The sequence below is a fragment of the Vombatus ursinus genome, unplaced genomic scaffold, assembly GCF_900497805.2.
Source record: "Vombatus ursinus unplaced genomic scaffold, bare-nosed wombat genome assembly UNPS02010219.1, whole genome shotgun sequence".
NCBI classification, from domain to species: domain Eukaryota; kingdom Metazoa; phylum Chordata; class Mammalia; order Diprotodontia; family Vombatidae; genus Vombatus; species Vombatus ursinus.
In genome coordinates, this window is record NW_020949997.1 from 9,361,997 (window position 1) to 9,387,143 (window position 25,147).

The 25,147-nt window shown below is 38.4% G+C and overlaps 1 protein-coding gene across 3 annotated transcripts; it reads left to right on the top strand.

Moving 5' to 3' along the window:
- The first annotated feature begins 6 nt into the window (after positions 1–6).
- On the top strand, positions 7–16,742 carry NANP (N-acetylneuraminic acid phosphatase). 3 transcript variants are annotated; one of them, XM_027853783.1, is made up of 2 exons: positions 7–103; positions 15,900–16,742. In XM_027853783.1, the coding sequence occupies exons 1-2, from the start codon at positions 14–16 to the stop codon at positions 16,557–16,559; spliced, it is 750 nt and encodes a 249-aa protein (XP_027709584.1). In that variant the 5' UTR covers positions 7–13; the 3' UTR covers positions 16,560–16,742. The 3 variants fall into 3 exon arrangements, with proteins under 3 accessions (XP_027709584.1, XP_027709585.1, XP_027709586.1); XM_027853784.1 differs by having other exon boundaries at positions 7–79; XM_027853785.1 differs by lacking the exon at positions 7–103 and adding an exon at positions 8,769–8,939.
- Positions 16,743–25,147: the final 8,405 nt, after the last annotated feature.

Here is a 25,147-nt window from a genome sequence, read left to right on the forward strand (position 1 = left end):
GCTTGAGCGCGGGATGGGGCTGAACCGGGTGAGGGCGGTGTTTCTGGACCTGGACAACACGCTGATCGACACGGCCGAGGCGAGTAGGCGAGCCATGTTGGAGGTAACGGTTATAGCGTCCACGCCTCTCAGCCCCCACTGGCTGACCAGCTTCTCCGCTCCCGGCCCCAGGCCTGGTCCTTTGCCGCAGCCGCCACCTTGGCATAGCCCCCCTTGCAAGGAGACCACCCCCCAGTCCGTCTCGTTCCCGCCCGAGCGCCCCGACTTCCCCCTCACATCATCCCAAACGACTTTTCCCCGCTCTCCCCGAAACCCCCGGTGCATGTGGGCAGGGCGGAGCAGACTCCGAGGCCGGATTGGCCCCGGAAGGCTGATGCAATCTTGGGTCACGTTCAGAGAGGGCGGGGGGATGCGGGATGTGATGGATGCCAGGTACTCTGCCCTGCTCAGGCCACACCTGGAGCACCACAGTTGGGAAAAGAAGGAATGACTAAGTCAAGCCGAATAATCGTAGCATTTAGAGAGTGCTTTACCAACCCTTCGGTGCTATTGTTATCCCCCTTTTACAAATGAAGAAACTGAGGTAGAGAGGTCAAGTGACTTGCCCAGGGTCACACAGCTACTGATTCTCTGATGCAGGGTCTGAACTCAGTTCTTCCTGACTCCAAGGCCAGCCTACTTCACCCCCTAACTGCTCCAGAAGACTGCCTGGAGGAAAGGAACCAGGATGGTGAAGGGCCTGTACTTCATAAATGTGACAGTCTTCTCTCTGGAGGATGAGAGGATACTAGCCAAATACAGAATGAATACAGAATGTTAAAAAAAATTAATAAAATTACTAGTAGCAGCAGCAGTAGTAATACTTGTAGTAATTTGCACTGTGTCTGTCCCCTTCCAATCTCTCTTCTGTTTCTACAGGTCTAGAGTTTGGAGGTTGTTCCTATAGTGTATTCAATCTGTATGGCATTCTAACTTCTTTCACTTTGTGCTAGGGTCATAGATATGGGCTGGCAAGAACCTTGGAGTTTACCTAATCTAACTCCGAAAGTTCCTCTCTTGAAATTCTCGGGAGATTCCTCTCCAGACCTGAGATTCAAAACCCAAGTCCTCTGACTCTAAATTCAGTGCTAGTGGGACATTCTTAATAATAAAAATAGCTAGTAATTATATAGTACTTTGCTTTATAAATATTATCTCCTTGGAGATAATTATAACAACAACCCTGAGGGTGGCAGTGGGATGGAAGGGGTGGGGGAAGGGGGATTGATTGACAGCAGTAGCTAGGTGGCACAGTGGATACAGCACTGAGCCTGGAGTCAGGAAGATCTAGCCCCAAACATTAGATGTGTGATCCTTGGCAAGTGACTTAACCTCAGTTTTCTCAACTGCAAAATGGACGTGATAATAATAGCACTAACTTCCAGGGTTGTTGTGAGGATCAAAAGAGATATTTATAAGTCACTTAGCATAGTACCTGACACATAGTAGGGACTGTAATAAATATATGTGTGTGTCAGTATAATGCTTATTTCCTTCCTTTTTCTATTTTATAGATGAGGAAACTGAGGCAAACAGATTAAGTGACTTGTCCAGAGTTATAAAACTAGTAAGAAGTCTTTGAATTCAGGACTTCTCCAGGTCCAGCACTCTTATCTACTATACCTCCTTGCTGTATCATTAGTTGTCTCTCGCTTGCCATTGAATCTTCAAGCAAAGACTGGATGTCCCTTTATTGGGACTGTATGGTCCCTGAGATCCTGGTGGATCTTTTTGATTCCGTGGCTGTAAAAACTAGATTTATATAATCTGTTTAGTACACATCTGTCTTAAGTTAGAGTTCAATGCACTGTTTTCCGTTTTGGAAAGTTAACCTGAATTGAAAACTACAAACCTGGCAAAGGGTTGAGCAAATAAACATCACACCACACCCTAGGGAGAGGAAGCCTGTTTGACCAGATCCCCAGGACAAAGTCCTGAGACTTCGGATCTTTTCTCTCTTCCTGAGTTCTTATAATTTGTCCCAAAGAATTTTCTTAGCAAAAATATCCTTTGCCTACTGAACAAAGCATAAATTCCTGGTTCAGTCATTTATATGGTTCTACATAATTTTGTACTCTTATTTTCCAGTCAAATTTGACAACTGTTTCCATGTTTTCACATCTGTCTTTGGTTACGTGAAATTGACTTCTTCCTGCTTCTTTCAGTTTAGGGATTAGGGCCTTCCCTTACTCTAGTCCCCAGGTGAAGGTCATTTCTGCTTCCTTACACTTCCCTGTACCACTTTTCCTAGACTTATGTCACTTTTGTTGTCTTTATGTAGGTTAACTTTTCTCTTGCTAGATTGTAACTCCTTTAATAAAGGTTTCGGTTAGCACTGTGCCTTACACATAGTAAGCCCTTAATAAAACTTTGTTGAATGAATGAATCTTTGAGGTGACTCACATTTGAGGAGAACCTCAAAGCAGATAATGTTTTTCCATCAGCCCATAAATATTTGTGCTTAATGAATAGTTGCTGTATTAAAATGAATCAAAGGTATGATCTTGATTTATCATTTTGTGGAAGTAACCCAAGGTTCTTAAATGCCAGTCAGTAGACCAAGCTGAGAAGACTTGGTATATAGGCCCCATGATAGACTATTTCTTGTCTCGGGAGTAGCCTGGCTAAATCCTAAGAGTTATGTCACCAAGTTGACCACTGGATGATAACTTTTAGCCAAGACACATCTTGAAAACTATCTACATCAGCATCAGTTTAGTTCAACAAAATTTAAATGCCTACAAAAAGGCATCAGTAAAATGGCAGTGAACAAGAATGTATTAAGCATTTCACTCCGGTGCCAGGTATTGTGTATAGTTATGTCTTTAAAGGACTTTTAGAATTTTAGCATATGTATGGGAGATACCTTATTCAACAAGAAATTTTAAAGTGGTGTTTTAGTTACCAATAAAATGCCTTTTTGTAGTTAAGAAACAATTAGCACAGGGGGACTTTATCATCTTGACACCTTTCAGTGGATTATGGGATTATAAGGATATCTGCTGTAGAATATTGGTTATGGAATCCTGACTATTCTTCTGCCTTCATGAAGGATGTGGGGTATATTCTCAAAAATTTTATGGAGGTGGGGAAAGTAAGCAGGTGCATCTGTAGTTACTAATATTCTGTCACATTTTTGGTGGGAGAGGAGGGATTAACAAGGTTCAAGACTTTTTCCCAGCTTTTGGTATCCTCTCCTCTTTAAGATACATTGAAAATTGATCTCTTAATGTACTCAGAATTACCAGGTCCAACATAGAATTCACACCCCACCCCTCACCCCCTCTTGGTGTGTGCTTGGTCTAAGCCAGCCTTCTTTACATTTTTGTTTTCCTTTGGGCCATTTCTTATGTAGCACATCAGGAACTGTGATGTTAGAGGCCAGATGTTGTAGTTCCACTGTAATTGATGGAGATAAGTTTGCAGACCTTTTCCATTTTTTTGTGTGTTATTCTAATTCCATCCTTAAATCAACTGAAACTGTTCTCCTCAAAGTTGCCAGTGATACCTTATTCCTAAATCCAATGGCCTTTTCTCATCCTTCTTGACCACTTTACATCATTTAACACTTTAGAGAGTTTCTCCTTTGAGTGTTTCCTGACATTTATTTTCTCTTGATTCTCCTGCTGTCTGTCTTTTAGATCATGCCTATGGCCAACGATTTAATTGTGGGTGTATCCTGAAGCTTTGTCCTGAACCCTCTTTTCTCTATATGCTCTTGGGGTTCTCATCAGTTCTTATGGGTTGTTATCTCTATGGAAACAGCTTCCAAGTCTTTATATCTAGCCCTAGTCTCTCCTCAGCTCCTCTCCAACAGAACCAACTGCTTACTGGATATTTTGAATTGGCTGTCCTGTATGTATCTCAGAGTTAATATGTACAAAATAGAATTCATCTTCTCTCCCCTTTTTCCTAACTTCCATATCTCTGTCAAGGGCACCATCATTCCTCAGGTTGCCCAGGTTTGCAACCTTGGGGCCCTCTACTCATCACTCTTCCTCACCCCCATTTCTATTCATTTGCTAAGCCTTGTCATTTCTACCTCCATAGCATCTCTCGTATTCAGCCTTTTAGGATCATAAATTTAGAGCTTGGAGGGATTTTAGAGGCCAACCCTTTCATTTTACAGATGAAGAAACTGGAGCCCACTGAGAGAAAGGGACTTGCCTAAAGTTACACAGCCAGTGATAGAGCTGGGATTAGCTCACTTTTTTCTGACTTCCAGGTCAGCCCGGTGTCTGCTACCCCATGATTCAAGCTTTCCCTGTTTACGTGACCACCATCCTTTGGGCCTTCAGCACCTTTCACCTGGACTATTGAAGTAGCCTTCTAATAGATCTCCCAGCCTCCAGTCCATCCATCCCACAGCTGCCACAGTGATATCCCTAAAGTTCAGTTCTTACTACTTTCTCAGAAAACTCCAGTGGGCTTCCAGTTGTCTCAACAACCATATACAAATTACTCTACCATCTAAAGCCTTTCACTGTCTGGCTCTGGCTTACATTTCCAGGACCATTATTACACATTACTCCCCTTCATGCACTGTGTGTTACATGCTTTTCCTCTTATAGTATATTCGTTCTCCTCTCCCCATAACTTTGCACAGGCTAACTCTCATAACTGGAATGCACTCCCTTTTCACTTTCACCTCTTAGAATCCTTGACTTTATTAAAAAACCCCAGCTCAAGTGCCACTTCCCACATAGGGCCTTGATTTCTATCCCTACATGTACTTTTCCTCACCCAGACCACTGTATTTATTTTGTATATATCCTATATTCTGTAAATACTTATCTCCCAACTGGACTGAAAACTCCTCATAGGCGGGCACTGTCTCAATTTTGTTTCTCTTATCTATAGTGCCTGGCATATGGGCACTTCGTTAATATTTGTTGATTCACTATTAAATACCATTGGAATGACAACTTAATTGAGTCTTTTTAGAAAAAAAAAATTAGTCAGAACATCAAAAAGAGCATTCTCATACACACAGCAAAACACAAAATAATGGCTCTGAATGAAATCATGGATATTTCATACCACTTACTTTTTTAAAAGTATATAACAAATTCTGCACATTATTTTCAATACTGTCCTACCTATCTACTTCTTTCTGAACATCTTTCTGTTTTGTGCATTTTTTTAAAGTTACAGTGGCTCTTTTTTTGGAATCACTATTGCTTTCCTCCCTCCTCAAATTCTCCCCACCACTACCACCACTACAAAAAAACTAAGAAAAAGAAAGAAACGTCAAGTCTAGGTCCATGTGGAATAAGGCCTAGCTGAATTCCCTCAGACATGGGTTACCACTGCCACCATGAAAATCATCTTCAAAATTATAAGTCAATGTTTTCTTCTAAAATGTCCAGAAATGTTTGTCTCTGCACCTTGTGTTTGTTACCTCTCTTTCAGGTGGTAGATCACATGATTTATCACAGGTTCTGTGAAGATATGGTTGTTCAGTACTGTGATCAGAGTTTTTGAGTCTTTCCAAGTTTTTCTTCACAGTATTGTGGTCTTTGTATAAATTGTTCTCTTTTGGTTCTTCTCACTTCAGTCTGCATGAGTTCATAACTACCCAAGATTCTATGAAGTTGTCTCTTTTGTCATTTACCATAATTGATTCAGCTATTCCCCAGTTGTATAAGAGGCAATCTAAGATTACCCTCCTTAAATTCTAGTACAATACTTTGATTTTCTTCCCCCTAACCCCTCAGTTTAATGCCCCTTTACAGGTCAGGAAGCTATTTATGCCATTAACTTCTTTCCCAGGTTTTTTCCTCCCTCTTTACCACCCTCCCAATACCTATCCCTACTTGTTTCTTTGTTGAGTTCTATTTCTACACCAAACTGTGTGTTCAACCTTCTTTTGTCTCTTTCAGATAAGAGTTTCACCTAATGCCCACTTCCTCCTTTCTTTCCTCTTGTTTGTATATTCTTCTCACCCCATTGATGAGAAATCATATAGCTCTTTCTAATTGCTTGAATGAATTTACCTTTCTGGATTTCTCCGGGCTCTTGTGTTTGTATTTAAAAGTTCATACTCTGCTCTGTTCTTTTCCTCAGAAATAACTGAAGAGGAGGAAGAGTAAGATTCAAATAGACTTTATTATCAACCTAGAAAAAAAGCATCAAAATCAACATCGTGATTGTCCATGTTAGTATGGAATCTCTACATGATCTGCTTATGGTTGGGCTAAATATTCAACCAAAGTATGTGAGAGCAAGGAAATTGATCTTCTATGCAGCAGAGGACTTAAATTGTTTATGTTGTAGGGTTATCGATGTGATTGAAGCAGGAGTTAATTTAGGAGATCACCTGGACCATTGCTTATTGACTCTACTAATTTGTTATTATTATGAGGGAGATATTAGAAAGTTCCAAGATAGCCCAGTAGCCCAGTATCTATCCGAGCATGGTTATGAAGTTCATCAACTGTGCGGGGACCAGACTGCCAGCCTGGGCAAATACTTAGATGCAAACAATCATGGTCCACAGTTGCAGCAAGCAATCCAGGCAGTCCCACAAGCGGAAACAAATAAGAGAAGAACTGGTCTTTTCATTTCATTCTGTAGCCTGTTTCTCTGAAAATTGGTAGTTGGGGAACGAGCTTGCACTGAAGAAGTCTTTCGTCAAGTCCGGGTCCACATGGAACAAGGCCTAGCTGAGTTCCCTCAGACCTGGGTTACCACTGCCACCATGAAAATCATCTTCAAAATTATGTCAATGTTTTCTTCTAAAATTCATCATAATACATCAAGGACTGCATCAGCAAGCCACACATGATGCATCTGATATAATAATTGCTACATCAGTTGCACAAGCACTTTTTGCAGGGCTATTAATTGTTCAAACTGTCCTTGGTTATGTCTTGCAGTGCACAGAGCATGGAGTTGAGCTCCACCCCTTAACCTGGGACAGGGTTATCCAAAATGAACTTGACAACTTTCGTCAAGCAGTAAAACAAATATCAAAGCACGGAATTTATGCCCCATATGCTCAACTTCTAAAACTGGCAGGGGTCAATCATTTGGAATATGGGCTGTACCCACAATTGTCAGCAATTGCTGTAGATATTGCCTCTGCCCATGAAAGGACCCTAATAGGGGTAAAGCTTGATGACAGGTACCAAGCCCTCTGAGAGGCTGCCTATGAGGCTGAAAGCAAGTTAAGCAATTTAAGATGTGAGAGATACATACAAAACATATATTCAGAAGAAGACAACAAAGTCAAAGCTCCTACATCCAAAGCCTCCAAGAAAAATATGAATTGGTCTCAGGCCTTGGAAGAGCTCAGAAAGGATTTTGAAAATCAGGTAAGAGAAGTAGAGGAAAAATTGGGAAGAAAAATGAGAATGATGCAAGAAAATCATGAAAAACGAGTCAACAGCTTACTAAAGGAGACCCAAAAAAATACTGAAGAAAATAACACCTTAAAAAATAGACTAGACCAAATGGCAAAAGAGGTCCAAAAAGCCAGTGAGGAGAAGAATGCTTTAAAAAGCAGAATTGGTCAAATGGAAAAGGAGGTCCAAAAGCTCACTGAAGAAAATAACTTCTTAAAAATTATAATGGAGTAACAAAACAGATAAATGATAAATGCTGGAGAAGATGTGGGGAAATTGGAACATTAATGCATTGTTGGTGGAGTTGTAAACTGATCCAACCATTCTGGAGAGCAATTTGGAACTATGCCCAAACGGCTATAAAAATGTGCATACCCTTTGACCCAGCAATAGCACTTCTTAGGTCTGTATCCCAAAGAGATCATAAGAGTGAGAAAAGGATCCACATGTACAAAAATATTTATAGCAGTTCTTTCTGTGGCATATAAATGTAATGGAATACTGTTGTGCTATAAGAAATCATGAGCAGGCAAACTTCAGAAAAACCTGGAAAGACTTGTGTGGACTGATGCTGAGTGAAGTGAGCAGAACCAAGAGAATTGTTGTACACAGTAACAACCATGTTGTGGGATAACTAACTTTGATAACCTTAGCCCTTCTCAGCAATGCAAGGATCTAAGACATCTCTAGAAGTCTTATGATGGAAAATGCTATCCACATCTAAAGAAAGAACTATGGAGTTTGGATGCAGATTGAAGCATATTATTTGCTATTTTTTTCTTCTGTTTTGTTTTGTTTCCTCTTTCTTGTGGTTCCTCCTGTTGGTTCTAATTCTTCCTTACAACATGACTATTGTAAAAATATGTTTAATAGGAATGTATATGGATAGCCTGTATCAGTTGTGCACTGTCTTGGGGAGGGAGGGGGAGAAAAATTTAAAACTCAAAAGCTTATGAAAGTGATTATTGATAAATCAAACTAAATTTAAAAAAAAGAGTTAGAACAGTTTAAAACTTTAAAAAAATTTAGAATAGAGCAAATGGAAGCTAATGACCGAGAAGTCAAGAAATTATAAAACAAAACCAATAGATATCATCTTTCAAGAAATTATCAAGGAAAATTGCCCTGGTATTCTAGAACCAGAGGGTAAAAGAGAAATTGAAAGAATCTACCAATCACCTCCTGAAAAAGATCCTAAATTGAAAACTCCCAGGAATATTATAGCCAAATTCCAGAGTTCCCAGGTCGAGGAGAAAATATTGCAAGCAGCCAGAAAGAAACAATTCAAATATTGTGGAACCACAATCAGGAGAACACAAGATTTAGCAGCTTCTACATGAAAGGATCAGAGGACTTGGATTATGATATTCTGGAAGTGAAAGGAGCTAGGATTAAAACCAAGAATTGCCTACCCAGCAAAATTGAGAATAATCCATGAGGGGAAAAAATTGACATCCAATGAGATGGAGGAATTTCGTGCATTCTTGAGAAAAGACCAGAGCTAAATAGAAAATTTGTCTTTCAAATACAAGACTCAGGAGAAGCATGAAAAAGGTAAAAAGGAAAGACAAATCATAAGGGACATATTAAAGTTAAACTGTTTACATTCTGGCGTGATACTGTAACTCATAAGACCTTTCTCATTATTAGGTCAGTTAGAAGGAAGATATATAGACAGAGGACACAGGTATGTGAGTTGAATATGAAGGGATGATATCTAAAAAGTAAAATTAAAGAGTGAGAGAAATGTACTGGGAGAAAGAGAGAAGGAGAGGTGGAATGGGATAATTTATCTCACATAAAAGAGGGAAGAAAAGGCTTTTACAGTAGAGGGAAGAGGGAATGAGTGAACCTTACTCTCATCAGAATTGGCTTAAAGAGGGAATAACATACTCAATTAGGTATGGAAATCTATCTTGGATTCACTTTCTATATGGAAAGTAGGGAAGGGGATAAAGGGGGTAGTGGTGATAGAAGGGAGGGCAGATTGGGGGAGAGGGTAATCAGAAACAAACACATTTGAGGATGGACAGGGTGAAAGGAGAGAATAGAATAAACAGGGTAGGATAAAGAGATATATAGTCTTTCACAACATGATTATGGAAGTGTTTTACATGACTACACATGTATAACCTATATGGAAATGCTTGCCTTCTCAATGAGAGGGAGTGGGGAGGGAGGAAGGGACAGAATTTAGAACTCAGAATTTAGAAGTTTTAAAAACAAATGTTAAAAATTGTTTTTAGGGGCAGCTAGGTGGTGTAGTGGATAAAACTCTGGCCTTAGAGTAAGAAGGACCTGAGCTCAAATTCAGCCTCAGACATATGACATTTACTAGCTGTGTGACCCTGGGCAAGTCACTTAAACCCAATTGCCTAACCAAAAAAGGCAAAAAAAAAAAAGTTTTTACATGTAACTGGGGAAATAAGAAACACAAGGTATAGAAATCTATCTTACCCTACAGGAAAATAGAAGTGGAAGGGGATAAGAGAAGGGGTTGGGTGATACAAGGGAGGGCAGATTAGAGGAGGGGGTAGTCAAAAGCAAAACACTTTTGGGGAAGGATAGGGTGAAAGAGAATAGAGTAAATGGGGGTAGGGAGAATAGGATGGAGGGAAATACAGTTGTCAGTAATTACTGAAAAAAAATTTGAAGCAAGTTTCTCTGACAAAGGCCTTATTTCTCTAACATAGAAGACTGTGTCAAATTTGTAAAAATAAGAGTCATTTCCCAATTGATAAATGATCAAAAGATATAACCAGTTTTCAGATGAAGTAATTAAAGCTGTCTAGTCACATGAAAAAATATTCTAACTCACTATTGATTAGAGAAATGCCAATTAAAACAATTTTGAGGTACTATCTCATACCTATTAGATTGGCTAATAAGACAGAAAAGGTAAATGACAAATGTTGGAGGGGATATGGGGAAAATGAGACATTATTGTTGGAATTGTGAACTGATTAAACCATTCTATAGAGTAATTTGGAACTATGCCCAAAGGGCTGTAAAACCATCCATACCCTTTGACCTAGCAATACCACTACTAGGTCTATCCCAAAAGAGATAAATAAAAATATTTATAGCAGCTCTTTTCGTGATGGCAAAGAATTGGAAATTGAGGGGATGCCCATCAGTTGGGGAATGGCTGAACAAGTTGTGGTATATGAATATAATGGAATACTATTGTGCTATAAGAAATGATGAACAGGTGGACTTCAGAAAAACCTGAAAAGACTTGTATGGACTGATGCTGAGTGAAGTGAACAGAACCAGGAGAACATTGTACACAGTAACAACCATGTTGTGGGATGACTAACTTTGATACACTTAGCCCTTCTCAGCAATGCAAGGATCTCAGACGCGTCCAAAAGTCTCATGATAGAAAATGCTATCCACACCCAAAGAAAGAACTATGGAGTTTGAATGTAGCTTGAAGCATACTATTTGCTTTTTTTTTCTTGTTTTGTTTCATTTCCTCTTTCTGGTGGTCCTTTTTATTGGTTCTAATTCTTCCTTATGACATGACTAATGTGAAAATGTTTAATAGGAATGTATATGTATAGCCCATATCAGATTGCACACTATCTTGGGAGGTAGGTAGGAAGGGAGTAGGAGAAACATTTAAAACTCAAAAGCTTATGGAAGTGATTGTTGATAAATCAAAATAAATTAATAAGAAAAAGAATTAGAAATTGAGGGGATGCCCATCAATTGGGGAACGACTGAACGTATGGTATGTAATTAATGGAATACTATTTTACTCTAAGAAATGATGAACAGGATGCTCTCAGAAAAACCTGGAAAGACTTGCATGGGTTGATGCAAAGTGAAATGTACTGGGTACAAAGTAACAGCAATATTGTAAGATGATCAGCTTTGAGTGACTTAGCTCTTCTCAGTGACAGAATGATCCATGACTGCTCTGAAGGACTTAGGATGAAAAATGGTATCCATCCCCAGAAAAAGAACTGATTGTGTCTGAATATAGATTGAAGCATACTTTTTTTTTTTTAACTTTATTTTTCTTGAATTTTTTTTCTTCTCTGTTGACTTTCACAACATGACTATTATGGGTATGTTTTGCATGACCACATATAACCTATATGGAATTGCTTGCCTTCTCAATGAGGGGGGTGGGGAGGGAGAAAGGGAGAGAATTTGGAACTCAAAAGTTTTAAAAACAAATGTCAGAAATTGTTTTTACACGCAACTGGGAAAAATGAAATACTAACTATTAAAAAACAAAACAAAACTAGAGGAAGCCTCCATGCTTACAGGAAAAACATTTTCAAAACTCCAGTTGTATTCTAGAAAGTTTCTTCAGCTAGTCAGTTCCCACTTAGGTGGATAAGGAACTGCCTTCCATGTATTGGTCCAAGTATTAGGCCAACTAGGAGAAAAATGGAATTCAATGGACAACTTTTATAATGAGTTTATGACGTCCATTTCTGAAGGGGAATCTGCACAGGCCTCCTTGCTCAATGTTACAGAGGTATGACCCTTTAATTGAAGCAGAGCCCCCTATTACAAAGATCAGTGCTAAATATGAGATTCCCAGGATGTACCAAAAGAGCCTATGGAAGCTCCCCTCCACCCCCCACCCTAAGATTAGCAAAGGCAGGGTATGCTTGTACCAAGCACCTCCTGGTGATCTGATTGTACTAAACATTTAAGTTCAACTTCCCACAATTTTAAACTTTAATAGATGAAAAAATAGAGCTTCATTGCTAATCCTTGCTTGACTGAGGAACCATGACTGACCTAATTAATCATGAGCTGCCATTTAACCAAGAAAGAAACCACATGACATATCAATCAACCCCTCCAAATCATCACCACAACCGGGAACCCACAGTACCCTTGCTGCTACCCCACTCCCTTTGAGTTACCCAGTCTGCAACAATGACCACACCAAACACAAATCCAAATATCCCCAATGGACACAATAAAACACCTGTTGCTCAGTTCCCCTTCCTCTCACAAGCCCAGCCACCGTTTCCCTGCCTGGCCAACCCACTGGGGCCCACCAACAACTGCCCTGTAAAACAAGCATGGGTCCAATACCAACCTCTCTACAGCTGTGGAGGTTCAAACCAAATCCACCCAACACGGGAGCAACTAAACTTGCCCCCAGCCAAAGGAATCTCCTGATCCCACCCCCCACGGGCCCATGAGCACCCACCCAAGAACAAACACTGCACAAGTCTAGTCAATACTCCAGAAAAAAAGCCCCAGAAAGAATGGGTGTACCGTCTGGTTTGACCTCTCCAGTTAGGCTAATGCCTCAAAACTCTGTAGCAGAAACCTGAGAAACTTGCCACAAGTACTAGAAATCCATATTTTAGCCCTCTAAAGTAAGTAAAGAAAAGAAAGAAATAGCTGAAAGACCTCTCTTCCATTAAAAGTACATTTCCCCCCCTGTATGATTATACTTTGCTTTGCAGGGAGTGTTAACACTCATTTGTAAACCTCTTTTTGCCTTTTGGAATATCACATTCCAAGGTCTCCTCTCATTTATAATAGAAGCTGCCAGATATTGTGTGATCCTGATTCCTAGTTCCTTGGTACTTGAACTTTCTAGACATTTGTAGTATTTTTTCTTTAATGTGAGAGTGCTGGATTTTGGCTAGTACGTTCCTGGGATTTGTCCTTTTGTTATCTCAGGTGTTAATTGGTGAATTCTTGGATTTACTTTGTCCTCTGGTTCTAATGTATCCGGGCAATTTTCATTTATGATTTCTTAAAATATAGTGTCCACCATTTTTTTAAATCATGGTTTTCAGGAAGTCCAATGATTCCTAAATTATCTCTCATTCTGTTATGTTCCAGGTCAGTTATTATTCATATCAGATATCTTCCATTTTCTTCCCTTTTTTCAGTCTTTTTATTTTGCTCTACTATTTCTTGCTATCTCAGGGAGTCATTAAGTTCTGTTTGGTCTGTTCTAGTTTTCAAGGAGTACCTTTATTGGGTAAGGTTTACCACTCTGTCTTCCAGACTATTTTTCTTTCAGTTCTTTCCTTCAGAGCTTTTATTTCATTTAAAGAGTTTCTTGCCTTTCATTCATACCAGCACCTATTGGTAACATTTTCTTTACAGGGTCTAAGTGAGAAAGGGGAGTGAGTAGGGTGTATCATTTTGTTTCCCATTTGTTCATAGCCCCCCCAAAAAAACACAACCCTTAGGAAACCTCAAAATAGCTGTATGTAAAGTTTTATTTCTTCTGCAATTAAATAGAGAAAGAGTGAAAACCTAGTCAGAAAAAAGAAATGTGGTCAATCTTTGGTGTCTGTAGAAGAAAAGTAAGAATGACAGGGGGCTATTTAGCATCCCTCTTGCCCCCCCAAAAATGTATCCCACAAGGTTTATACTGTCTTCTTTTCCTTTCATTCCCTGGAGCTTGCGGTCCTTGCTCTTCATATGTCCTCTGTACTGAACCATGTGGAGTTCCTACTGCAGGAATCACTTGATACTGTTGTGACTTGGAACTAGGGAAGTACCCACTTCCCTTATACCCTACATATGAAGGAAGCAGTTCTGGCTCCCAGTACATTTTAGGATAAATTTAGTTTTGTAGGCTTGTCAGGGACCATAACTATGTTGGGACAACATAGAATATTGCTTCTAGGGGGCAGCTAGGTGGCACAATGGATAGACCACCAGCCCTGAAGTCAGGAGGACCTGAGTTCAAATTCGGCCTCAGACCAAACACTTGACACTTATTAGCTGTGTGACCCTGGGCAAGTCACTTAACCCCAATTGCCTAAAGAAAAAAAAAAAGAATATTGCTTGTATGGGAAAATATGTTGCAAATTTCAAACAACTGACTTTAAATGAATTTTTAGATTATAAATTATTTGTATATTGGAAACAACTACGAAATGTTGTTAGATATTAGTGATCAACTGTTTATTCTTTTGCTACTAATTATAAAATGTAAGAAAATGAGTTTAAAGTATAAATGATTATTAGCTGTTAAAAAAAAAACCTTTCTGAAATTGGAATGTTAAATATTAGTTGGGCTACCCAGAGAGGCTGGATATTCTTTTTTCAGTTTAATATTATCAAAGCAGAGGTATAAAATCAATGATCTCTCAACATCCTTTTGACCCTAAAATTTTATCATCTTAGCAGTGGATAATAAAATGGATTTTATGTGAAATTACCAAATGATCTCCAAAGTTACCAATGATCTCTTTGTTGCCAAATCCAGTGAGCTTGTCTCAGTCCTCATTTTCTGTGACCTCTCTTGCAGTCTTTGACACTGTTAATTCACCTTCTCCTCCCTGATACACTCTTCTCTCAGGTTTTTGGGACACCACTCTCTCCTCCTTTTCCTTCTATCTGACCACTTCTTTGCTGGATCCTCCTCCAAATCATGCACTCTAACCATAGGTGTCCCTGAGAGTTCTATCCTGGGCCCTTTTCTCCTCTCTCTACACTACTTCACTTGGTGATCTCATAAGTTCCTATGGTTTTAATTACCATCGCTGTGCCAACAATTCTTAAATCTGCCTATTCTGCCCTAAACTTTCTGCTGACCTCCAATCTTGCATCCCTTTCAGACATCTCAAACTAGAGGTCCAGTAGACATCTTAAACTAAATGTGTCCCAACCAGAACTAATTTCTCTCCCCCAACCCCTCCGCCTCCTTCCCTATTACTATAGATGGCAACACCATCCTCCCAGTCCCTCAGGTTCACAACCTAGGAGTCATCCTGGATTTCTCACTATCTTATTCCTCATATCCCAGTTGTTTCCAAAGCCTGTTGATTTTATCTTTGGAACATCTCTCAAATACTCCCCCTTCTGTCGTCTGACACTGCCACCACTCTAGTGCAGGCCGTTATCATCTCACACTTTGACTATTGAAATACTCTGCTGATGGGTCTGCTTGCCTCAAGTTTCTCCCCACTCCAGTCTATCCTTCATTCAGCCACCAAAGTGATTTTCCTGAAGCAATACTCTGACCACATCATTCTCCTACTCAGTAAACTCCAGTGGCTCCCTATATCCTTCAGGATCAAATACAAAATGCTCCATTTGGCATTCAAAGCCCTTTATCAGCTAGCTTCCTCCTACCTTTCTAGTCTTTTTACACTTTGCTCTCCAATATGTACTCTGATCCTGTAACACTGTCTTGGACACTCCATCTCTGGGATCTGGGCATTTTTTTTTTCTGGCTGTCCCTAATGCCTAGAAGGTTTTCCCTCCTCTGTTCTGCCTGCTTACCTCCCTAGCTTCCTGTAAATCCCAGCTAAAATCCCTTCTTTTATTAGAGGCTTTCCTTAACTTCTGAATTCTAGTACCTCCCCTCTGTTAATTATTTCCTATTTATCCAGTATGTAGTTTGCTATAAATTTGTTTGCATGTTGTCTATTAGATTATAAACACCTTGAGGGCAGGGACTGTCTTTCACCTCTTTTGTATTCCCAGTGCCAGGCACATATTAGGAGCTTAATATTGATTGATTGATTAATGTCTTAATTAAGTTTGTATCTTTTTTATTAGGTGATAAAGCTATTAAAGTCAAAATACCAGTACAAAGAAGGAGAAGCTCATGTCATCAGTGAAAAAGTCCAAGTTAAATTCAGCCAAGAGTGCTACAGAGAGTCCAAAATGTCCATTACAGATCTAAGGATTTCACATTGGGAAGAAGCTTTTCAAGAAACAAGAGCTGAGACAGCCAGTCAGGAACTAGCTAAAGAATGTTATTTCCTATGGAAATCTACACGTCTCCAGCATATGACTTTATCAGAAGACGTAAAAAACATGCTGACTGAACTTCGAAAGGAGGTCCCCCTCCTTCTTTTGACTAATGGTGACACACAGACACAAAGAGAGAAGATTGAAGCTTGTGCCTGTCAACCATATTTTGATGCTATTGTTGTAGGTGGAGAACAAGAGGAGGAGAAACCAGCACCATCGATATTTTATTACTGCTGTGATCTCCTTGGGGTACAGCCAGGAGACTGCGTGATGGTTGGGGATACTCTAGAAACAGATATCCAAGGAGGGCTTAATGCTGGCTTGAAAGCCACAGTCTGGATAAACAAAAACAGAATTGTGCCACAGAAGCAGTCCCCCGTACCTCACTATGTTGTTTCTTCTGTACTAGAGTTACGTGCCATCCTACAGAATATAGACTACATACCCAGTGTGTCAGCTTAACAAGTATCAAAAGAGACAGTAAGAATTTCTGGATCAGACCTTAAGGTTCTGCTGGGAATGAATGAGAGGTACATATCTTCTAGTCTTCTAGGTTCCAAATCAAGAACATATGTAATTCTAATAATTTATAAAAAGTCACATATCACTTTTTCTTTGAGAAAAATAAAAGTTTTTTTTTTCTTAGACCAGAAAACTTGAAACTTTTTACGGGTTTGGGGAAATTTTTGGTGGGTATGAGGTTTGAAAGACTTTTTACATAATATTATGAGAATTACTGGGGGGAGGTTCCCCAAAAGTTTTGCATCTTGGGTCTTTTTCTGTGGATTAAAAATAGGTATTGGTTCTGAAATTTACATTTGTGGAAAATATTTGTCAGGAAGTATTGATCTGGATAGTACCTATAAGGTAACACTCTTCAAGGCAATATTTTAGTTAAGATTACATAAGCACTTTGCATTACATAAATCAAAGCATTTAACTGATAATACATTTATATGTTTTGCTCGAGAATGTTTTTTAAAGTGCTGGTTATGGTTTTTTCCCTCATTAAAAATATATTCTTCCTTCTCTAATATGAATATTTTTTAAACACACTTCATATTACTCTGCTGACATAATAGTTTCATCATTTTATTTTGCACACACAACATGAAATTTTAGCATTAATTCTTGCAGTTAGAGGGCCTTTAATACCAGTTACTCCTTTTCCCATAATAACAACTTCCAAGTAAACTTGCAACATCAAAAAATCTGTACATTACAGGGAAGTGTTTTTCCCAGGTGCTAATTTAGATTGAGGGGACACTTAACATGATCAGGACAAGTACATGCACACAACCAAAGCAATTTCCTTTCTATTTTCTTGAGGCAGCTTTTGAAAGGATGAAGCTGCTACTGAGTTGGTAGCTCTTCTCACCCTTGAAATGACTTTAGTATAAGGGCCCAATTTATTTCCTCCTCTGACCTGATATTTTCAGATGAAGGCAAATAAATGATTATATTTTTACCCTTACCTAGTTACACAGTGTTGACTCTGCAGTTTACTAACTCTGTGATTGTGTTGAGTCCTTTCATGTGTCTGGGTTTCAGTTTCCTCATCTGTAAAATGAGTGAGTTGAACTAGACAATCTTTAAGACCCCTCTTACCTCTAAATCTGTTAACCTGGGCATGAGTTGTTGTATTACTTATAGAAATTGGATCCCTGACCAAGACGGTGCCTGCATAGGACTAGAAAGGACTTTAGAAATCTTCAGGCCCCTCATTTTAAAAAAGGAGAAGATAGGTCCAGAGAGCCTAAACAATTTGCTTTATTTCGTGTTTCTGAAAATTTATGTGATCACATGGTAAATTTATATGACTCCTGTTAATAAATTTAGATGAGAATCAAATCAAATCATCAGTAAGTTCAAGACTAAACTGTGTCAATCCTGTGAAGCCTTTCCCTATTCCCTGCCCCTACCTGCCAAAGGTATTGCTTTACCTTTGTGTCTCCAGAGTCTAGCACAGTGCCTTGCACATTTTGGGTGAAGAGATGGTGGATTGTGGCCTGGATCTGTGATTCTAATACACATCAGCAACTTTGACTTATAATTTAAAAGTTGCCTAGGGTACTAAGAAGTTAAATGACTTGCCCAGAGTCACAAAGCTAGTGTGTCAGACACTGAATCTCCAAGGCTGACTCTCCATCCTCTATGCTGTGTCCAGGATAGCACATGCTCAGTGTTTACTGAATAGTTCATTCTTTGTTGTTGCTCCATACCCTATATTAAGGATCCTTTCAATGTGGTCAAATAAAGCAGATAAATTCTGTTTTTAAAAATATTATCTTAAGACTTACAAACTGATGTAAAGTAACATTCTCTAGGTTTCTAGAACAATAGAAAATGATACACATAATGACTATAAAAATATAAGTGGAAAGACAAAAGCAAATGAAACACTAATTATAATCAAATTTGATTATGAAGAAGAGATGAGAATGCACTTTCCTTCTCTTTGCAAAGGTGGAGAATTATGAATGTGGAACATTGTGTATGTTGTCAGATTTGGTTGATGTATGACTTCATTTTACGGAACTGCTTTTTTTTCTTTTTTTTTTTTAATTCTTTGTTTTAAGGGATGGTGCTCTGGGTGAGGGAATAGGGAGGAATATATTGGGAAATAAAAGTGGTGTTACAAACAAGTATTCAGTAAAATGTTTAAAAAATAAAAGTGGATAACATGACAATATTTGCAAAATGATTTAGTTTCATTGTAACATCTGGTTTAGTACAACAAAGTTACTTCATTCTAAGAAATAATCCATAATAATCCTGCTTTGCTGGTGTGGCTATGAGTTTCGTTGAATAAGAAATTTTATGTGATAGAGATGGTCATGTCACATATTTAGGAGTCATTCTCTTTAATTATGGTGCTCTTTTGTTCTGAAGTTTATGTATAGTAACCTTGCGTACCTGTATAATTTAAAATATTCTTGGTGATATTTTAAAATACTGCTTTAATTTGGGTGAAGGGGGTATTTATGATGTTGTAGAAATTGATGCAAGAGTCGACCCTATTTATCCACACAGGATAATAGGATTGTAGATTTGGAGCTAGAAGGGATCTTAGAGGTTAATTCGTCTTGGGTCAAACAAGTAGCAAATAACAGAGCTAGAGATTCAAACCCAAGTCTATTGATGCCTAATCAGTTTGGTCTAACCACCGCCCAGGAAAGACCAAATGAATAATTAGTGCTTGTTGTCCAGACAGTGATATGCAGTTGTGCATAGAAATCATAGCGATATTTCATCAGTACCTATATTTTGGAAAGTCAGACTGTCTAGCTTGCTATTCCTCTGCCTCCTGTAATCCTTAGTTCCTTTTAAGATTCAGCACAACTACAGAAAGGAATTCCATTCAACAGAAGATATGAAATATTTGGGATCGCATCTACCAGTATTGACTCAGGAACTATATGAATCTAACTATAAAACACTGCAAAAATAGGAACAGACCTACATGGAGAAAAATTAATTACTCAGGGTAGTTTGTGCTAATAGAATAAAAATTACAAGTTCTATCTAAATTAACTTAATTTCTATCTAAATTATTATCTATCTAACTTATTAACTTATTCCATCCTGTTCCAGTCAGTTTCCCAAAATAATATTTTCTAGATCTAGAAAAAATACCAAAATTCATATAGAGGAATGAAGGGTCAAGAATTTCAGGGGTAACAGTGAAAAAAAGTGAGAAGTGTTGGGGAGGAAAACATCTCTCAGTAAGTGATCTCAAACTATTAAGGGCAAAAATCATTAAAAATTATCTTTTTTTAATTAAGAGAGATTTATCATTGGAACAGATCAGATCTGTAACAGACAGAAGAAGCATAGTGTTTGATAAATCCAAAGACCCTAGTTACTGAGAGAAGGATTCAGTATTTGACAAAAACTGCTGAGAACACTAGATAGCAATCTGGAAGAAATTAGGTTTAGGCTAATACCTCACACACCATACACAATAATAAGTTCCCAATGGATTTATTACCGTGATATATTACCTGTATATAAAAGCTCACATCATAAATTAGAGGAACAAGAGAGAATTTCCTTTAGATCTGTGTATAGGGGAAGAGTTCATGTCTAAAGTCATAGGTAGGAACACACAAGATAAAATAGTTGGTTTTAATTATATGAAATTTAAAAACTTTTGTCAGTAACAAATCTAATATGAAGATTGGGAGAGAATCAGATAACTGGAGGTGGGCCTGAAGGGGGTGGCGGGAAATCTTTGTTGCAATTTTCTGTGATAAAGGCCTAATATCTAAGATGCATAGAAACTGATTTAAATTTATGAAATTAAGCCATTCCCAATAGATAAAATAATCCAAAAATAAGAACAAGCAGTTTTCAAAGGAAGATGTCTAAGCTATCAATGCTATATGAAAAAATTCTCTAAATCACTAAAATTTCAAAATGTAAATTAATGTAAAGTATTATAAAAAATGTAAATTAAAGCAAGTTTGAGATTTCAAATCATACTTATCAGACTAGCAAAGATGACAAAAGGAAAATAACATGTTGGAGGGACTGTGGGAATATAGGTGCACAAGTACATTGTTTCCAGCCATTCTGGAAAGCAATTTGGAACTGCCCAGAAAGTTACCAAACTATCCATACCCTTTGACTCAGCTATACTACTACTAGGCCTATATTCCCAAAGAAGTCAAAGAAAGAGGAGAAGATCTATATGTACAAATATATTTACAGCTGCACTTGTTTGTGGTAGCCAAAAATTGGACACTAAGAGGTGTGTTGGGGAATGGCTAAACAAATTGTGGTGTATGAATAATGGAATGTTGTTGTAGCATGATAAATGATTGAATGGACTGTTTCAAAGGAAGCTGGAAAGACCTCTCTGATCAAATTCAGAACGAAGTGAGCAGAACTAGGAGAATAATTTATATACTGATAACATTATGGAGGAAAACAACTTTTTAAGACTATAGAAATCTAATCAATGCAATGATAAAATCGTATGTCCAAAAGAATGCAGATGAAACATGCCACTCACCTCCTGCCAGAGAGATAATGAAACTTTAAATGTAGAAAGATGCACACTTTCAGATATTCATGTGGGGCATTTGTTTTGCCGGACTAGGTAGTTATGTGTTGAAAGATTTGTTTTTTCAAGTTTGTTTTTTAATTTGGGGAGTTGAGGGGAGAGGCATAAGGAGTTTTAAGGAAAGTGATAAGATCAATAAAAGGAATACTTGTTACTTGAAAAATAATAAACTATTTTTTAAAGACTTGGCTCAGATTCCATCTCCTTCAAGAGTCCTTCCCTAATTTCCTCACTTGTTGGGTTGGCTCCTACAATTACTGTGTATTTGTAAAAATTATATGTGTGTATGTGTATCCCATATCTATTAACAAGATGGGTCTCCCTAGCAGAATGTAAGGTGCTTGAGGACAAAGAATATGTCATTTTCATATTTATATTCCCAACAGTACATCGCCTAATATCTTAATAGTCACTCAATAAATGCTGATTGATTGATATGTGCATCAGCCACCAGGTGGCACTCTGCTTGTGCAGTTTCTTTCCATTCTGGCTAGCTACTTTTACCTTTAATTTTCAGCAGCTCAGAGCAACTTTCCTGCTTCCATGTGACCCTATTTATTGAGGTCATATCTAGGGATGATTTTTTAAAATGTTCGTTAATATTTAAAGTGGCAATTGCTTCAGTTATCTTGGCTTAGCGTCCAACCCTTGGAATAATACCTGTTTCTTTCCTCTTGAACCCACATCAAAAAAGCGTTCACAACTAGAACAGGGGTTCTTGACCTGAGGTCCCTGAATAAATTTCAGGTCTGTGGATTTGGATAGGAAAATAATCACACATTTATTTTTACAAACCTCTGAAATGTTGCATTTCCTTCAATTATTATAAAACATTGTGAAAAGAACTCCATGAGCTTAATGAGACTGCCAAAAGGGTGTATAACAAAAAAGGTTAAGAAGTCTTGAATTAGAGAGATGAGGAAAGCTCTACCATACCAGTACCTTAGTTGAGCCTTGTAGGAAGCTAAGGATTATAAAAGGTAGAATTAAGGAGAGCACCATTAATTAACTAATTACAACCTTATTTTGTCTCTGAATTAGACCCGCTGATTGGCCCCAGCTGAAGCATTAGGATGGCCTGATAAGACCAAGACTAAACAGCAGAATTCAAACTTGAACCTAGAATTCAAACCTAGACTCAGTCTTGATTCTAGATTCAGTGCTTTTCCCTACTATACCAGACTTCCTTCTAGAAACTGATTGCAACTTATATTCCATGGCACCATACAGCTACAAAGCACTTCACACATTATTTTGATCCTCACAACAGGACTCCTTGCCGCAGAATTAGACATGGACAAATTTTTGTTTTAATTTTTTTTTTAAGGGAAGCTCTTCAAATTATAGGTTGATGAGCTTATTTTTTGTTCCTGACGAACTTCTAGAGCATAATTAAAAGGATGATTAGTGACAATTTAGAAAGGGAAATGGTGATCATTAAAAGCTCACTTTTTCAATGACAGCTGAACAGGTGGTGAACTGGTAACCCCGGAACAGGACTGCAAGGTGCTCTCTGATCGCAAGGAAACCCCCTGGTAGCTTAGGGCTTAGAGTGCCACCTTGTGGCTTACCCAGATAAATATAGCATTGCATAGCCTATACAGCCACACCCATTAGTCCCAAATGAAATGATACCCCTGGCCCCTGGAGGGAGGACTAATTAATCAAAATCATTTGGGGAAGAGGGGAAGCATTGCAGTAACTAGAGATGAAAGTCTTATAGAACACATAAGGCTCCAATACACTTCTTCAAGACTAATATATACTTCCCAATCAATGGTCAAAAGAGATGAACAATTTATAACAGGAAATACAAACCAAGCAAAATATGCTCAAATTCCCTAATGCTCAGAAGAATGCAAATCAAGATAACCTTGAGATACTATCTTAATACCACTAGAATTGCAAACAATATGGGGAAATCATCAGACGTTGTTGGCAGGACTAGGGAACATGATGGGACTAAAGACTAATATAAACATTTTGGAGAGCCATATGGCAATGGATGAATGCAAAAAACATTAAGTACTTAAAAGTGCCAAGCACTGCTAAGTTCTAAGTATACAAATCAAAGCACAAAACTGTCCTTTCTCTCAGGAAGCTCACATTGTAACTGCAGGCCACTACCCATATAGGAGGATTAACAGGGCAGATGGAAAGGCCCAATGGCTCCTAGCGTGCTGCAGTAGGTCAGGTGGCAATACTTGGGGATCTGGAGGGCACAGCAGCAAGATGGATGGTCAGATGGGTGAACTGGAAGACATAGTGGAAGGGTAGGTGAAAAGACCTACTGTTAAGGCACAGTGTAATGGTGGATGGCAAGGCCTAGTGATCTTCCATCTTCCTAGAACTCCCCAATCATCGCTGCCATCACTGCCCTTCCCTCTGGAGGTAAGGAACTGGAGCAGCCTGGCATACAACTGTTAGATGGGGTGGTATGTGGAGGGGGGGAATTGGCCTTAAGGTCAGAGTACCAGAGAGGCTCCAGCTTCTCTTCTGTAGAGTTTGGGATGGAAAAGTCAGCATCTGGGCAGGAGAGGGAAAGAAGGGAACACTGCCAGGAAGTTTGAAGAGAGGGGCTTCCCACAGTTCTGCTCCATTAGCCCATCTGGTTCCTGATGGAATCTGGGTGGTGGCAGGCTGGAGCACTGGAGGTAAGAGTGTCTTCATGTGCCTGTTGGGCCTTCTGACACCTGGTCACAATATGCAGTAAGCATCACAAAACCAACCAAATCTTTTGAGATTCCACTGCTAGGATCTGAAAACATCACAAAAAGGAAAAACAAATCTATCTGAACACACATATCCATAGTTGCTCTATTTAAAATAGCAAAAGTTTGGTCAATAATTTAATGGCTGACTGCATAAATGAGAGGCATCCTTGGCATGATAAATAAAGAACCTTGAAATTACAAAGCTATATTGGCTTGTTACCCTAGATAAGTCACCCAAGTCTACCTGCTTGCTTCATTGATATCTTAAGACACTGAGATGTTAAACAACTTGTACATGATCATACAGCCAGAATGTGTCAGAGATTGGATTTGAACCAAGGCCTTCTTGACTCTAAGGCCAGCCCTCTATCCACTACCATTATGTTACATGATTGTTCTTAAATTTATAATTTTAGAAAATTATAATTGTCATTTGTATCTTTTTTTGTTAATAAAAGTATACTTTGTTCTATATATCAAATCAATGCCAGCTCCATATACCAAATTATATAATCTATCTACATGTATGTATTAATTAATTCCCATGATTATTTATATGTGTATGTGGTTTAATTTATAAGAGCACTTAGGCCACGTAACACATCTCCTCTTCTAGGAACTTAAAAGACCAATTTTATGAAACATATATGGATATATTCTTTTGATTCATTTATTTGGTAATACATATATATTCCGTCAAATGGATAAATGAACCTATCTATATGCGTCATTCAACCAATGTTGTTCTTTAAGTTCCTAGGAGAATTTAGGAGTAGGCATAATGTCTCCTTAATTGTTCTTGTAAATTATTGGGGCCGTAAAACCAGCATTTATAAATGGTAAATAAATTCAATCGATTCAATAACTACCTATAAAAGTAATACTCAGCCAAATGTCCAGCAGATGTCACTACAGGTACACCTACTCTGTCATAAAGAAAGTTATTTTTTATTATTGCCTTACTTACCTTCCTAGAATCATAGAGCTTAAAGAGCTACAAGGAATCTTAGAGATCACCTAGGTCAACTCCCTCTTATTTACAAATGAGGAAAATTAGTTCCAAAGAGATTAAGTAAATCCCACCATGGTCATGCAAATGGTTAATGACCAAACTGGAATTAGAAGAACTAACATCTCCTGATGCCAAGCCCAGTTCTCTTTCCATTCTTCAAGGTATTAGGCTACCTTATTATATACCTAGAATAATAGCTCAGTTTTGTCAGAAGCTTAAGAGTTAATGTCAAATAATAGTCATTAGGTTGTCCTTT